This window comes from Nannobrachium achirus (genome assembly GCF_963921795.1).
Source record: "Nannobrachium achirus genome assembly, chromosome: 7".
In the NCBI taxonomy this organism is placed as follows: Eukaryota; Metazoa; Chordata; class Actinopteri; order Myctophiformes; family Myctophidae; genus Nannobrachium; species Nannobrachium achirus.
Genome location: NC_137816.1, coordinates 46025037 through 46040412, shown reverse-complemented (window position 1 = coordinate 46040412; position 15376 = coordinate 46025037). Strand labels below are relative to the sequence as shown.

The window sequence follows — 15376 nt, the reverse complement described above, 5'->3', positions numbered from 1 at the left end:
AAGGGAAAACAAGAAATGAAACTCGACAAAGTTGAAATTAAAAGAAACACTCAAATCAAGCCCTTTTAATTGTATCCATTGGCTATATGGGCTTCCATACAATCTTCCAGAAGCATTAGTTAAATGGAGATGAGACAGGTGAGCACTCTGAGCTAAATATTTTGAGATGTGGGGGGGTTGGGGTTCAAATACATATATATTTCTAGGGGTTCTTGACATTAAAAGGTTTGAGCACCACTGATAATTGAAACATTAGTTTCTCAGAAAACGTTTTTTAGGTATTTCTCAGGCCTGAATGGGTTGTTAAATGGAGATGGGACAGGTGGCACTGAGCACTCACTCGGTCCTCCAGCAGAAATAATTGCAGATCTACCAGCTCGCAACGCAGCACTATGTGTATTTGCTATTTTTCCAATAGCTAAAGTACAAATTCTTTCCAGGTCTTAATGGGTTTATAAATGGAGATGGGACAGGTGAGCGCTCTGGTCAGGTCAAATACATACAGTAGTCCATAGGGGTTCTTGAGCACTTTGAGCACCACTGATCATAGAAACATATGTTTTTAAGAAAACCTTTTAGAAGACATTTTAGGTATTTTTCAGGCCTAAATGGGTCAAATGGAGATGGGACAGGTGAGGTCAAATGGAGATGGGACAGGTGAGGTCAAATGGAGATGGGACAGGTGAGGTCAAATAGAGATGGGACAGGTGAGGTCAAATGGAGATGGGACAGGTGAGGTCAAATGGAGATGGGACAGGTGAGGTCAAATGGAGATGGGACAGGTGAGGTCAGATGGAGACGGGAGAGGTGAGGTCAACTGGAGATGGGACAGACAGGTGAGGTCAAATGGAGATGGGACAGACAGGTGAGGTCAGATAGAGATGGGACAGGTGAGCACTCGGTCCTCCAGCAGCACGCTGAGGACCAGAAACAGGAAGTAGAGCAGGAACATGGTGAGGCCCAGCAGGCGGCTCATCCTCCAGCGGCACGCGGCGATAGACGCCATGACGAACAGCAGCATGAGGAAGAGCAGCACGATGGCACAGAACAGGCCGTTGGAGCTGACGGCGATGGGCTGGCCGCCGCTCAGCAGCGAGTACAGCAGCCACGGGACTGGCAGGCTGTGTGTGTGTGAACAGTGACACAGGACATGACACGGTGGAAGACACAGAGGAGCAAGGTGAAAACACACACACACACACACAAGGGCAGTGGTGTAAAGCAGTAGCCTCGAATTCGAATCAGAAGGCAGGAGGAGTCTAGTTTACTAGGCTAGTAAAGTAGTTGTTCTCAACCATTTCAGGCCGCAAATTAAAATCATATTTGCCAGTTGCGAGGCGTTGTAAGCATGTCTATAGGCTATTTTCACAATTTCTGCCTCTGATATTTGACAATTTGGCCAATGTTTAATTTGTCATTTTAGAGGTATTAAAAAGTCCATAAATTGAAACTTTAGAAATGTGCATATACCCTCTGTACACTTTGTTTACTGTGAGAAAACCCGACCCACAGGTTGAGAACCACTGGTGTAAAGTACAGTAACTACGCAAGTACTTTTACTCTTCTGAAGTACAAATGTTGAGGTATGAAGTATTTGCAAACTTTAGTTACTAGTTACTTTGTAGATATGGTTATTACAATCTCACAATGCGACATTGTGAGATTGTAGATCTGCTATTTTCAAAGGATTTTAATACATTTGAAAATGTGTGAAATTGTACATCCTGTATAATGAGTACTACTAATTTTGTACTTACCTTTGTACTTTTACTCAAGTAGATTTAGAATTCCAGACATTTACTTGTAACAGAGTACTACTGTAAGAAAGTAAATGCACTCTGTACTCACCCATGTGACCATTAATTAAATAAAAGAGTATTACTAATTGGCTCTGCATGTATTATCTTCAAATCTTCACTTTTAGGTAATTGGATTTAACATGGGCTGCTAAAAGTTTTATTAAAAAGGAAAAAAATGTTAAAGATTTCCTTTTGGCCATTTCACCTCAATAACTGAGCAGAAATTGCCTAAAAGGATACTTTAATTAAATTGTGACTTATGAGAGAGTCAGTTAAACCAACTCACTGAACCAACACCTCTTTTCATTCATGTGAGAACCCAATGATCCCGAATAGAGAGAATCCCATATGAACAGTTGGTTGCAGGTTGGCCTAGTCTAGTCTCTAGTGGTTCGCATGACTGTCCCACTCTAGCAAAGTGAGCTTGAGCAATGATTCCCTGCCATACTCACTCATCCTAAATGAATCCCTTAAGCCCCTACAGCAGGGGTGTCCAAACCTTTTTCGAGGGGGGCCACATTAGAAAATATTACTAAAACACCCAAGGGCCGACTATATCTCCTGACAAAATGTACTTTCAGTCAGACCATAACAAAGTCACATACATACAGTATGCGTCGCAATTACAATATTTGATCTAACTATCATCATAAATATTTAATATCGATGGTCTTTTGTCAGGTGTGTGCTCTGAACAAAACACAAATCATTCTCACATTACCAAATAATGTAACCAGACATGCAAGGTAAAGAATACAACAAAATAGCCTTTCTTTGACTACTTCAGAATGAGACAACAGGGAACAAGGAATCCTGACAAATTATACTATAAAATATTGTTGTTTGACGGTGCTGGCGGGGCGTTTATAGTACAATTTAGGAATGAAGCCCCAGGCTGTATATAATTTGTCATCGGGCAGTACTTTGGACACCCCTGCCCTACAGTTATATACATATATTTTGTCAACGAGCTTGTAGACCTGCTACTATGCATATTGGGATGTGCTCCCCCTACATTTGACTCTAGCAAGAAATACATTTGGTTTCAAAAGGAAGCCTAAGGCACCAATAATCAAAAAGGAAATTATTTTAGGTTAGACTTAAGGCATTTTTGGACAGACAAACCTGTTTTAATTTTTTCAATTCTTAATGTAAATTTTATTTTCTAAGTTTATGTTATGTCTGTAACATTGATGATGTTTTTTGGTATGTGGTCAGGCTTAGGCCTGGCTCAGGGAAGAGGACGCCCCTGCCATGCAGAGTCCATCATGGAAAGGCTGTATATGATTTAATACTAGCCTGACACTCAGCCTGAATTGACATTTCGTTTCACTTCATTATTCTGAATCGCCGAAACAAAAAATTAAAGGGGTGTGGCTAGCGATTCAGGGTCTGGAACTAGGCTAATTTAATACTGTATTGCATTTTATTTCTTGTATTGTGTTGTATGTTGTTTTATGCTTGGACCCCAGGAAGAATAGTCTCCACTATGCTGTAGACCAGGCCTGTAATTTGGCCTTTGGTGTTGTCCATTATTAGAGGGCACAAAGGCCAAATGCCAGGGCAGGAAGGCCATGAATAAAACACGATTTTTGTCCATTGAAAGAATTAATTGAATTTATGGGTTAAGGGTGATTTTAAATGTAATATGTTGACTATCTGCTGTGAAATAAATACATTAAATCTGATCTATGCTCAGCCCTGCACCAATCAAAGATACTTAAAAATGGGGACTCAAAAAAAAGACACGGGTGACTACATGACAAGAAGGAGACGCTGGTGTCTGCACGTTGGCAAGACAGAGACAGAGGAGAAAGTGGTACAGTCAGCTGGGGCATTAAGGCCACTGTGGCCTCAGGGCATGCCATTTTTTGGAGGGGCACAAGGCCAAATTGAGGGGCAACCTTTGCCTTCATGGCCTCCCTGAAATTCCTGCCCTGGTGTAGACTAATGGGGATCCTTAATAAACTAAACTAAACTACTAACACTATTTTAGAAAATGTCTTTCTTTCTCCTATAATGACATGCCCAAAATATAGGGACACCATGTTGAATGTGGTTAATCTGGACGATGGATAGAAGTGATTTACCCAATGGTGATGTCAAAGATGTTACTCCCTACAGAGCTGGACACTGCCATGTCTCCCATCCCTTTCCGAGCAACGATCACGCTGGTGATGAGGTCAGGAATGGACGTTCCCGCTGCCAGTATGGTCAGACCCATGATCTCCTCTGTGATGCCTATCGTCTCACCCACCTACAAGACAGTAACCACACTGAGCAGTTCAGGTATGATGTGTTGATTAGGGCTTATGACATTTTACATGACGATTAGTTGTCAAATAATTGCGATTAACCATTTAATTGTGTTTTTGTCGTTGACAATTACATTTCTGTTTGGCTTGTAGGCTTTGAAGTTGCACATGGCAGATATGACACATGACCTAAATATAAAAAGAAATTAGTGATATATTTGACAACTTTATACTTAAAAAAGAATGTTGATAGTGGAAATAACCGATCTACAATCCCACAACACGTCGCATCGTGACGCATTGTGAGCTTGTAGATCTGCTATTTCCACTATTTTTGAAAATATATGAAGATTTTTCAACATGAAACGATTATGACAATTATGACAAAATAATTGTGATTATGTCAAATAATTGCGATTAGACAATTATGTAATAATTGTGACAGGCCTAGTGTTGTTGTGGGTGAAAGGAGAAAGTTAGCATCTTCCTGGTTCCCTTGACAAAAAAAAGGAAAGAAATTATATGCTTGTGGTGGAGTGGACTACTTATTTTTTAAGTTATTATACTGAGAATCATAACACTATACTGTAGCTGCTAAATTGAAATGAAATACATAATATAGGCCTACTGTACTTTCCTAGCCATAGCATATACCATTAGTTTACAGAAGTGTGAAGTAGCGACTCACCTGATGGGCCCACCAAACCATCAGATAGGAGAATATTGCGATCCACAGAATGGAGCCGATGAACGTAATGGCAAAGTACATTGTAGAAGCCTGGAGATTATAAGACAGCCAAGCATAATATATACATTCAATTTATGTTCTTTTCTGATTTAGCTCAGTACCAATGCAAACGAGGGTCTATTATAAATGACGAAGTGAATCTATTGCATGATGTCATAGATAGATTCCTTCTGTATACAACAATCTTATCTTTACTCTGTATCACGGTTCTACTACTTTACTGCTGTAATGGGCTGGCTAAATGGTCCCTGTACTGTAGGGATCAAGGTGTTCTGTTATTCTATTGCAGTGGTTCTCAAAGTGCGGTCCAGGGACCCTCTGTGTTCCCTGAGGGGGTTCCAAATGGACCCTTACACATCTCTGAAAGTATAAAATGGAACTGGTCCATTTTGTACTCTCAGAGTTATGGAGGTCCTTGAAATTATAATGTTTTGACGACCACTGTTCTGTCGTATCTCTTAACCTATCAAAGACCGGGAACGCATCTTTGTTACGTTAGATTTTTGTTGCTGCCCTGGAACAAAATCTAAATATTTTGAGATGGGGGTCTGTGCCGGTCAAATACATATGATTCATTAAAAACTTTCGGCACCACTGATCATAGAAAACATTTCTAGGTATTATTCAGGCCTATAAATGTGTTCATGTACCGGGTTGCGGACGTCAGGCACAGTGAGCCACAGTGGGAACACGATGGGCAGCAGGATGAGATAGGTGGCCTGCTTCAGTCTGCCCTGGGGCCACTCCAGAGACAGAGGCTCCTCCCTCTCCTCCTCCCCGCCGTCTCTGTGTGCTTCCTCTTTATCGTCACAGTTGTCAGCGGCGTCCTCCTCTTCCTCGCTGCTCTCCTCCTCATCGCTGCTCTCGTCGCTGTCGCTGCTTCCCGAGCCACATGCTCCGGCCGTTCCTTCTCCACCCTGCTCCCCCTCCTGGTGAAGAGGCAGGATAAATTAAGGCATATCACCCAACCATAGAAGGAAGGATGCATTCATTGAAAAATGCATTTTATTTTCCCTAGGATGCCCTACTTAGTCCATTATCTTCTTAGATGATTAATGGCAAAAAAGCTGAAAAAACTATTCATATACAGAGACGCACCAGATTGATCTTCTGCTTATACCATATTTTTTCAAGCTCTATATAATCTTTCAAGAAATAATTATTTCATCTGGCTGCAGAAGGTAGATTCATGCTAGGTGCCAGGTCTCTATATGCGGGTTAGGCCTACAGGTCTCTATATGCGGGTTAGGACTACAGGTCTCTATATGCGGGTTAGGCCTAGAAGAAAATATACAATGATGATGTGAAACCAACTCAGTGGCCTTCTGGTTGGAGTGTCCATGTAGAGACTGACTGGGAGGTTGGGTTCCAACCCCAGCTGAGTCGTACCAAAGACTATTAAACAAAAATGGTACCCAATGCTTCCCTGCTTAGCATTCAGTATCAAGGGTTGGATTGCGGGTAAGTCCCTGCAACATGCTAGCATCATATGTACTTACTGTACATCACACTGCCTCACTCACGTTACGGAAACAGGAGATAGGCTCCTGAACTATGGGCCACATGGCATGAAGCATTGGTTGTCAAGGCTACTTGATTACGTGTACCTTGGTTGCGTCTGGCTGCTCTGGGATTTTCTCAGACATTTCCTCAATTTTGTGGTCCTGTGAGGTTGAGGGCTCAGCTACGGTACTCGCATGCCCGCTGACAGTGGTGGCACGTTCTGCTTTGAGCACTGGCTTGAGGTTAATTGCTGAATGGAAAAAGCAGATCACATGAATTATTCTTTTTAACGCTCGTATTCTTCATGAAAACATACCCACCGCGTGGTCAGAGCACATACAGCTCCTGGAGGTTGGGGTTCTTGCTGGAAGCTTGGTCAACAGTGTGTCATAGAGGTACAATAATACCAGGCACTTGTATCAGGTAAACAGTTTGGAGATCTACGTCCCCTCGATGGTCAGCTCTTCCTAAATCAACCACTGACCAATCGCCCACGACCTGAAGCTTGCAGCTAAATCTTTTCTGGGTTGCTAATGGAATTTATGGCCTGTAATAACTGCCTGTGTCATAGACCATGTACTATGTGGTATTAGAGAAAACACACTAGTTTCTCACTTCTTACACTACATACTGTACATATTTATGAGACGCGCACACGCGCACACACACAAATCTGGGAATCCCATTGTCAAAAAAGGGAAAAACAGCACCCTCTCTGTTTTGTTCCTTTTCAGAATCTGTCTTGAGAGATTACAAAGTCACAAACACAACCATCAGGGATGTGCAGAGAATGTTAGAGAGGCAGGGGCTGAATTTTCTAAAAGGGCCTTTTGGTGAAAATATCGAAAATAGCAGACCTCCAAGCGCACAACGCACCATGCGTTGTGAGCTTTGTGACAAAGATAATTCATATTAATTTTCGGTGCTTGATCCAACACTTAACTAAGCATAATCTAGCCAATACTGTAGATGTGGCGTAACGGTGTGGATTTCTACACAGAGAGTGCAATTCTTTCAACATAGGATGCTGCTTTCAAGTTCAATTCTCTTGAATGCTGCCTTCAGGTATGGCATGGAAAGCGTTTTGCAACTACATTCATGGTCACTTTTTACCGACGGGTAAAAGGACAGGGGCTCAAGCCCCCTTTGATGTGCCTGACAACCACGGTGTCCCATCTGCATGGTAATCCTGGGACTGATTGAGATGGGCTGCAGGAGGCCACTCCAGACTCCCTGAGTCTCCAGTGTGCGACAGAAAGTAATCAGGCCCAAGGCTGAAGCACCTCATTACTGCATGCACAGTGGCACACACTGAGGGTCTCTGATTGTGAAGTACAGCCTCTCCAGCCCTCAACTATGACCCTGCACCCGTTAATGACGTCAATCACAACAATCTGATTTATACTTTGTTGTGTCGCCGTGTCGCACACCTAATACAGTAGATAGTCGTTACCAAAACATGTCTTCACCAGTGTGTTTTTAAAGGTGTCCAACACATCCCACAAAGACTGAAATTCAGTTTCCCTAGGAGAATCCGTGACAGCTGCTGAAAGTTGGGGTCCCATTAACTTAACTATACAGAAAAAAACACACGAAAATAAATATGCTTTAAGTAGCATGTGAGGGGTCAAACTAGGGTTTTTTCATGATTCTGAATCCATTGCAAGCATTTGTTTTGCAAGAAGTGTAAAAAAACATCACAAGGATGCAACTGGGACGTATCATCAGTGATGTAGCCTGGGGTCGACGGGTGTTTCGGGTCTCGCAACATCATACACCCTCGCCCAGGTGACCCAGCCGGGGTTGATCAAGTCCCGACTTACGTCCCAGTAGCTATCCACGATCGGTCCTATTAGGGAAAGACAGGGTCACTCAATGTGCTGCACTGGAACTACTCTGCCGGGATTGGGGGTACAATTCTGGCGCGTGGAAGAACTAGGCTCTATGGGTTGACTCCTGGCCGGGCTCCTCCTACGTCTCACCAGGTCCTCTCCTGCTCTCACCAGGTTCAGAACCTGTGCGTTGCACCAGACCCCAATCCAAACATTCCATTCAGCTGCTGCAGTTGAATGGCCCTCCTAAAGGCCTCACCGTGGATTTGTTGGGCTTCTTCCTCACGGAAGACACAGGCTGGGGCGCTAACCCAACCTGCTCCCGGGTGCCGTCTAAATTCCGGCCGTCAACCGAGTCTCCGGTGGTCACCAAACTATTCCTGGTTGTCACATAGTCTATTCCTATGAGCCACTATAAATAGAACTAATAGTGTAAAAAAACATCACAAGGATGCAACTGGGACGTATCATCAGTGATGTAGCCTGGAAAAACATTCCTTGGCGGCTTCCACAAAACTGTGAAAAGTGATGACTCATCACTAAACCATAGTTTTGTGGGGCCATGTTTTGCCCAAGGAATGATTTTTTGCAAAACAAATGCTTTGCAATGGATTCAGAATCATGAAAAACCCAAAGTTTGACCCCTCACATGCTACTTAACCCATTTAGGCCTAACCTATAGTTAGGGCTAAATCAGAAATCAGCCTACAAAAACAAATATTTGCTACATACTGTATATGTACTGTAAGCCCCTCCCAAACAGCAAAATGTGTTCCCGGCCTGAAGAGCATATTTATTTTGGTGTGTTTTATCCTGTATAATGGGACCCCAACTTTCAGCAGCTGTCAAGGATTCTCCTAGGGAAACTGAATTTCAGTCTTTGTGGGATGTGTTACTAGACACCTTTACAAACACATTGGTGAAGAAATTTTTTGGTAAGGAATTTATTCCAGGATATGACACTTTCTGAAGATATCCCCGACTAAGATCTACAAGCTAATGATGATGCATTTCAATGGGACGCACCAACCAAGGATAACTCAGTCAGGCCTGGCACACGTCCACGTCTCTGACTTGAATTCAACTGAATCGATGTATTATTCTGATAAACAAAACAAAAACAAAAACAAAACCCTAGTGTATACAGCACAGTACACTGCATTAAAATAAATGCAAATATGTTTTCCTGTTTTTTAAACAAAGGCTGTAAATAATGAAGCACAAATTCTTAGCAGAGGGTCAGGATCAGGATTGCACCTCAGCATGCAGCACAAACTCACCTTTGGACCGATGATTCCGTGAGGTGTTTTCTAATTTCCCTCTGATGGGTGAGTTCAGTGGCTTCACTTTATTCCTCACTGCAAGCGAGAGAAGGAGCTCTCTGATGTAACCTTTCACTTCAGTAAGTGTTGTATATACACCGAGACCAGGGGTGTCACAAGGGGTAGGGGAAGTGGGACTAAGTTACTAGGGCCCAAGGTGGAGGGGCCTTAATTATTTTAGCTATTGAAAAATAGCAAATATACAAGCTCACAGCGCGGCACCGATTGCCACACTGAAAGCTCGTAGATCTGCTATTTTTTAAAAGTCGTGAAAATGTGTGCAAAGTTTTGAATATATGTATTTTTTTTAGTGAACATTTGTAACTCAAATGTTGCTTCTGGGGGGTCTTCTGGATGTCTGTGGCCAAATACATATGATTTTGGGAGTCCTTCACATGAAAAGGTTTGAGCAATACTGACAGAAACAAAAAACTTTAGAAGGATTTGAAATATTCAAAGACAAATTTTTCAAAAAATAGCACAAGCTCGCAGCTCAGCTATTTTTCAATAGTTAAAGCACAAAATAATGCGTTCCCAGTCTAAATGGGTTAAACCCCCCCCCCTATGAAGAACATTCATGGGGGGCCCGCAGGGAATCCTTGTACCCAGGGCCCAGAATTTGCTGCGACACCCCTGACCGAGACAGTTACAGTACTCTACAGTTTGGGACAAGGAAATACAGCGCTGCCTCTGTGCGATCATGCTGGCCACATCACAAACAAATACACGAGAGTTTCACGTCACCATGACAGCCACCGCACACACCTCTAATCAACAAATATGTCAGTAAAGGCACTGTGGGACACAATAAGCAGACTTGCCATGCAACGTAAAAACACAGGTGCAGACATACCCATAACATTCATCTTACCTCTCCTCTGTACTGACACCTCATCTCTGACATCATTAAAGGATGTTTCTGATTGACAGAGATGCACAGAAAAGTTATGTGTAGTTAACTTGTGTGTAGTCTACAGTGTTGGGCAATGTTACTCAGGAGAGTAATATGGTACTTATGACATATTACTCCTTAAAAAAGTAATAATATTATATTACTTATTACTTGGAATCAAGAGTAATACATATTATATTATATTATATTATATTATATTATATTATATTATATTATATCTCTGCTGTGGGGCCGAAACTAGCCTGATTTCAGACTCTACGCTGGAGCTTGAGTCTGAAGTTGTCCCTATTCTATTTGATTACAAAGGGGAGGGGATTTGAAATTTGAAATCACAAGAGATCTGGTGGGAGGGGTTGTGTTTGACTTGTGTACACAAAACATTCCCCCCTCCCCCTCCCCTCTACGACAGGCACCAAACAGGTCATTTTTCTTTGATGTTTCATTGATTAGAGAGAATCACCAATGAGCTATTCGACACTTGTATGGCTCAATCAATGACTGCAGTTCGGAGCCCTTTTGAAGTTCAAAGGGAGCAATTAAGAACTCTGGTGAGCCACGCAGCCACCCCTCCCTCCACTGTTTCTGTTGATTTTCAAAAGTTAGACCCACCCCTCCCCCGTCTTGCATTGATTTAATTGGTCGGTTTGCAAGACACTGACAGAAAGACGCACGTCATATGACACCTCCAGGCCAAGAGAAGCAGTTCACTCAGAGAGAGGGCGGGTCTATTGGCTGGAGCCAGGCAAGGCCGAAACCACCTAACTACAAAATGTTCATTTTCGGGAAAATGAGCTCAAGTGTAGTTAGGAGGTTTTGACCGAAGTGCTTTTTACTACTTTTCATTGGTTCAATATTATTTTAACCAACACACAGACATAAAGGGTGTTCAATAGCACATATTTATGAAAAAAAGAGAGGGCCAATCGGGTGGCAGAAAGTGTGGAGTTAGGAGGTTTTGTCCCAAGCACTTTTTACTACTTTCCATTGGTTCAATATTATTAAGTGTGCCTGCCATGCAATGGCAAAACACTTATTGTAATCCGCCATACCTAGATAAGTAATTATATGTTCTTGCAAATTTTGGCACGTAAAACTGCCGCCCGCACGATTTATGCCACCCCCCGCAATATATACATCAAAACGTGCGGCTCGGCCGGGAATGGGGTGCTATTACTTTTCTTGCCGATCCGCGTTACCGTGGCAACGTAATTCGCAAAAAACAACGCCCCAAAACCCCATTGACTTTGAATGGGGGACTCTGAAAAAAAAAAAAAAGAAACTTTGGCGCCACATTACTCTGGCATACTTTTGCCTAGCAAAGTGATTTAAACTTTAAAAAACTCACACGACTTTGGACTTTTTCCGGCCAATAGGAACGAGCTATAATTGATTAAGTCCCACCCCCTCTGTATTCCTATTGGCTGGGCTTTAAAAATCCATAACTCCAGTTCACAGCATGGTACCGTCCTGAAACTTGGTGTCTGGACTTAAACAGCCAATAGGGACTTATTACTTAAGCCCCGGCCACTCTTAAGCCCCACCCCTATCTTCCTATTGGCTGAGCTTTAAACAGCTATATCTCCAGTTTGCAGCATGGTACCGTCTCGAAACTCGCTGTGTACTTACATGGCCAATAGGAATGATCTGTAATTGCTTAAGCCCTGCCCCCTCTGCCTTCCTATTGGCCGGGCTTTAAACATCCATAACTCCACTTCCCAACACGTTACTGCTCTCAAACTTGGTGGATGGTCCCATGGTCCCAACGGCTAACTGCTAATGCTAACCGCTACTTCCGCTAATGCTAAGCTAAATATGCTAATGCAAAAAAATGCTAATGCCAGGCGTCCTGGTGGCTCTACTGTATAATAGGCCAATGTAAAAAGGGTGGCATATGTTCTTCACCTTAGACCTTTCATGGCAATCGGACTATGCATGCATGATTTGAAGCATTGTGTTCCAAAAATGTGTTTTGCTAAAGTCTACCTGCTGGTGGCGCTATAACAGCCCAATGTGAAAAAGGTAGCATTTGTTCCTTGACCTAGTGGGAATATGTGTGGCAAATTTCACACTAATCGCAAGCTGCGTTGATGATTTGAGGCATTTTGTTCAAAAACGGAGCAATCCTGCAAACTTTGGAAGCCAATATTAGCCAATTAGGATGGAATATGAAATATCAGACGGATCGGACTTGATCACATGACTATAGAGATACTGTGTACCAATTTGCATGATTTTTGGATAAAATCTCAAGGAATAATAGGAAAAAATGTGTTTTACATAAGTCGGCCTCCTGGTGGCGCTATAAAAGGCTGATGTGAAAAATGCAGGGAAAGGGTTTTTCCTTGGCCTCTAGGGAGTGCGCTTACAAAGTTTGAAACTGATCGGTGGAGTTATAGGTAAAACCGCAAATCGGCCTGTTATAGCGCCACCATGAGGCTGATTTAAAAAAAATTAAGTGGCATTTCTTCCTCGACCTAGTGGGAACGTGTGTGCGCGATTTCATGATAATTGCACTTTGCGTTTGGGATTTGAGGCATTTTGTTCAAAACGGCTCAATCATACAAACTTTGGAAGCCAATCTTAGCCAATCAGGATGGAATATGCAAAATCGGACAGATCTGTGTCGATCACATGACTGTCGAGATACTGCCTACCGATTTGTAGGATTTTTGGACAAAATCTGTAAGAGTAGTGCACAGAAATGTGTTTTGCAAACATCGGCCACTAGGTGGCGCTAGAAAAGGCCCATTTGAAAAATGTAGGGCAGAGGTTCTAGATTGGCATCCAGGGAATGTGTGTGCTCACTTTGGCAGCGACCGGGCCAACGGCGACCGAGATTAGCTGCACACAAACTGCGAGGACACACGGACGGACGCACGCACGGACACGCGGACACACGGACGGACGAAGGGGAAAACATACTCTCCCCCATGCCTTCGGCTGGTGGAGACAACCAGTGTCCTTGCTCGAGGACACTTCGACCCTCAACCAGGAGGAGCTGGGGATCGAACCGGCAGCCTTGCAATTCCTAGACGGCCACTCTAAACTACTGCGTTACTCACTGCTGCTCATAACCACCAATGTCAGAGACACTGTCCTGTAGTCATTAAGAGATTGTTCCAGCAGTGGACCGGCTCTCGTCCAGTCACTCACTCTTAGCGTGTATTGAAAAGCTGATTAAGGATCAGCCCATGCAAGAGGCGAGGAGCTGAAAGTCAGCTTGCGTGAGGCCACTGAAGTACATGATACTGCACGCTATGCTGGAGTTATGACAACCTTCAGCTCGGACAGATGAAACACCTTATTTCATACAAAACAGACATACAAAACTATGGCAATGTGAGGGGGTGGAAAGCAGCGTTATTCTTTTTATTTTTATTTCCTTTAATAATTGTTGTTTTTACAATTATTTCCTTCTGTTGAACATGTTTGTTATAATTTGTATAATATGTTTCGTTTGGTTATAATGTTGTATTGCTGTTCCCCTTTAAAACCTCCTCTCTCTCCATGTGTGAGTCTGAATGCGAACTGATAGGATAACTAGAAGCCGGTGCTGGCCAATGTATGGGGACTGACGTCATGACCAGCCAATGGGTGGCTGGCAGAGTGGGAGGCGGCCCTTTAAGAGGAACGCCAGGCTCAGTCTAGGAAGACAAGCAAGGGGCGCAGACGTGTGTGTGGAGCAGGCTGAGGGAAGTGACTCAGGTGGCCGGCTGTGATGAGCAGAGAGACAGGCACAGGCCGAGCCAGGCAGTAACTGAACTGAACCTTATTGAACTAAAGTGCTAGGACCGAGTAGCGCTTTACCTTACAAACCCAGCGGATTCCAGACGGTGATCCGGGTGTCAGCGGTACCAGGCAGGGTCCGGCCATCCAGAGACGAGCGAGAGGGTCCTGACGAGCCGAACCGGCTACCCGGCTAACGAGAGGGGTCGTTGTGACTACTGTGGTGTCGTGTGAACTATTCGCAGCGGCAGGTCACAAGCCTGCCTGCGTGTGAGTATCCAATCCTGTACACCACTGTCACTAAAGTCACTGGCCTAGAGTTGAGCTGTATAGTCGTCACGACAAGGATACTGGCGTATTCTTTGTATTCACAGAACGGTGGACTAAAGACGTAGATGACCAAAGATGAGCTGTGTGCCGCTGTGTGTGCCATCCCACCTGCTGTAGAAGTCACTATTCCCACCTGCTGAAACGATACTCTGCCTATTATTTCATATCTGCTTAGTTATATAACATTTATTCGTCCTTAAATCTGCGCTCCTTGCATTATAATTAATTATCGTAATTATTATACTATTACGATTTGAGGCCTTAACGAGCCGGTACCCTAAACTAAGTGCACTTTAATTGTCACCAAGAACGTTACGATAAGAGAAAGAAGGGGGGTTTGAATTAATATTTTATTGTTGACAGTGCTCTTATTTTTAGTTTTTTAGTTAGTTGGCGCCGTAGGATTGTAGGGTTCCCTTTTATTTTATTATTGTGTTTTTGGCGTGATAGAGGCCGCTGTAACCTAGTAATAAAGATTGTTATACTTTTCTAAACTGTCGTCCTGGTCATTCTCTCCTCATGATTTATATTGCTCTGGTGTTCCGTAAACGAACTTGTGTGTCCTTAAAGGTTGTGCCTTTTGTGCACTTACTTTCCTCTTTAAACGAGGTGGCGTTGTCGGAAACTTATAATTATATAATCTGCTAATGATAATACTTAATAATATACATCAAACCAAAAAGGTGTATTTACAATTATTTATTGGCAAATTCAGTAACAAGGTAATGACAAAGGTACCAGTTTAAACACTGGCGGTTAATGTGAGTTGGGCCACCCTTACATAAATTGGCGTTTGTAGCGGCAGGATCGGATACAGAGCAATATAGAGGAGAGATTGAATAAGTGTGTAATTGTGAACTTGTTAATATGATGATGATGCCGGTGTATCCGGGCGCCCCGTGGCTGCCCACGTTTGGAGGTACAGAGGGTGAACTTAAGTACAGGGAA

At 43.1% G+C, this 15376-nt stretch overlaps 1 protein-coding gene across 1 annotated transcript in view; it reads right to left on the bottom strand.

Annotated features, from left to right (window-relative positions):
* Positions 1–871: 871 nt before the first annotated feature.
* The window catches only part of LOC308288790 (sodium/potassium/calcium exchanger 1-like), a gene marked incomplete at both ends in the record, with an annotated part of 32770 nt that continues 18265 nt past the window's right edge, over positions 872–15376 (bottom strand). The window contains 6 exons of the mRNA XM_080730260.1: positions 872–1121; positions 3890–4056; positions 4743–4832; positions 5453–5731; positions 6410–6555; positions 10331–10378. Coding sequence (XP_080586386.1) covers positions 872–1121; positions 3890–4056; positions 4743–4832; positions 5453–5731; positions 6410–6555; positions 10331–10378 — 980 coding nt within the window. The remainder of the gene's footprint in view (positions 1122–3889; positions 4057–4742; positions 4833–5452; positions 5732–6409; positions 6556–10330; positions 10379–15376) is intronic.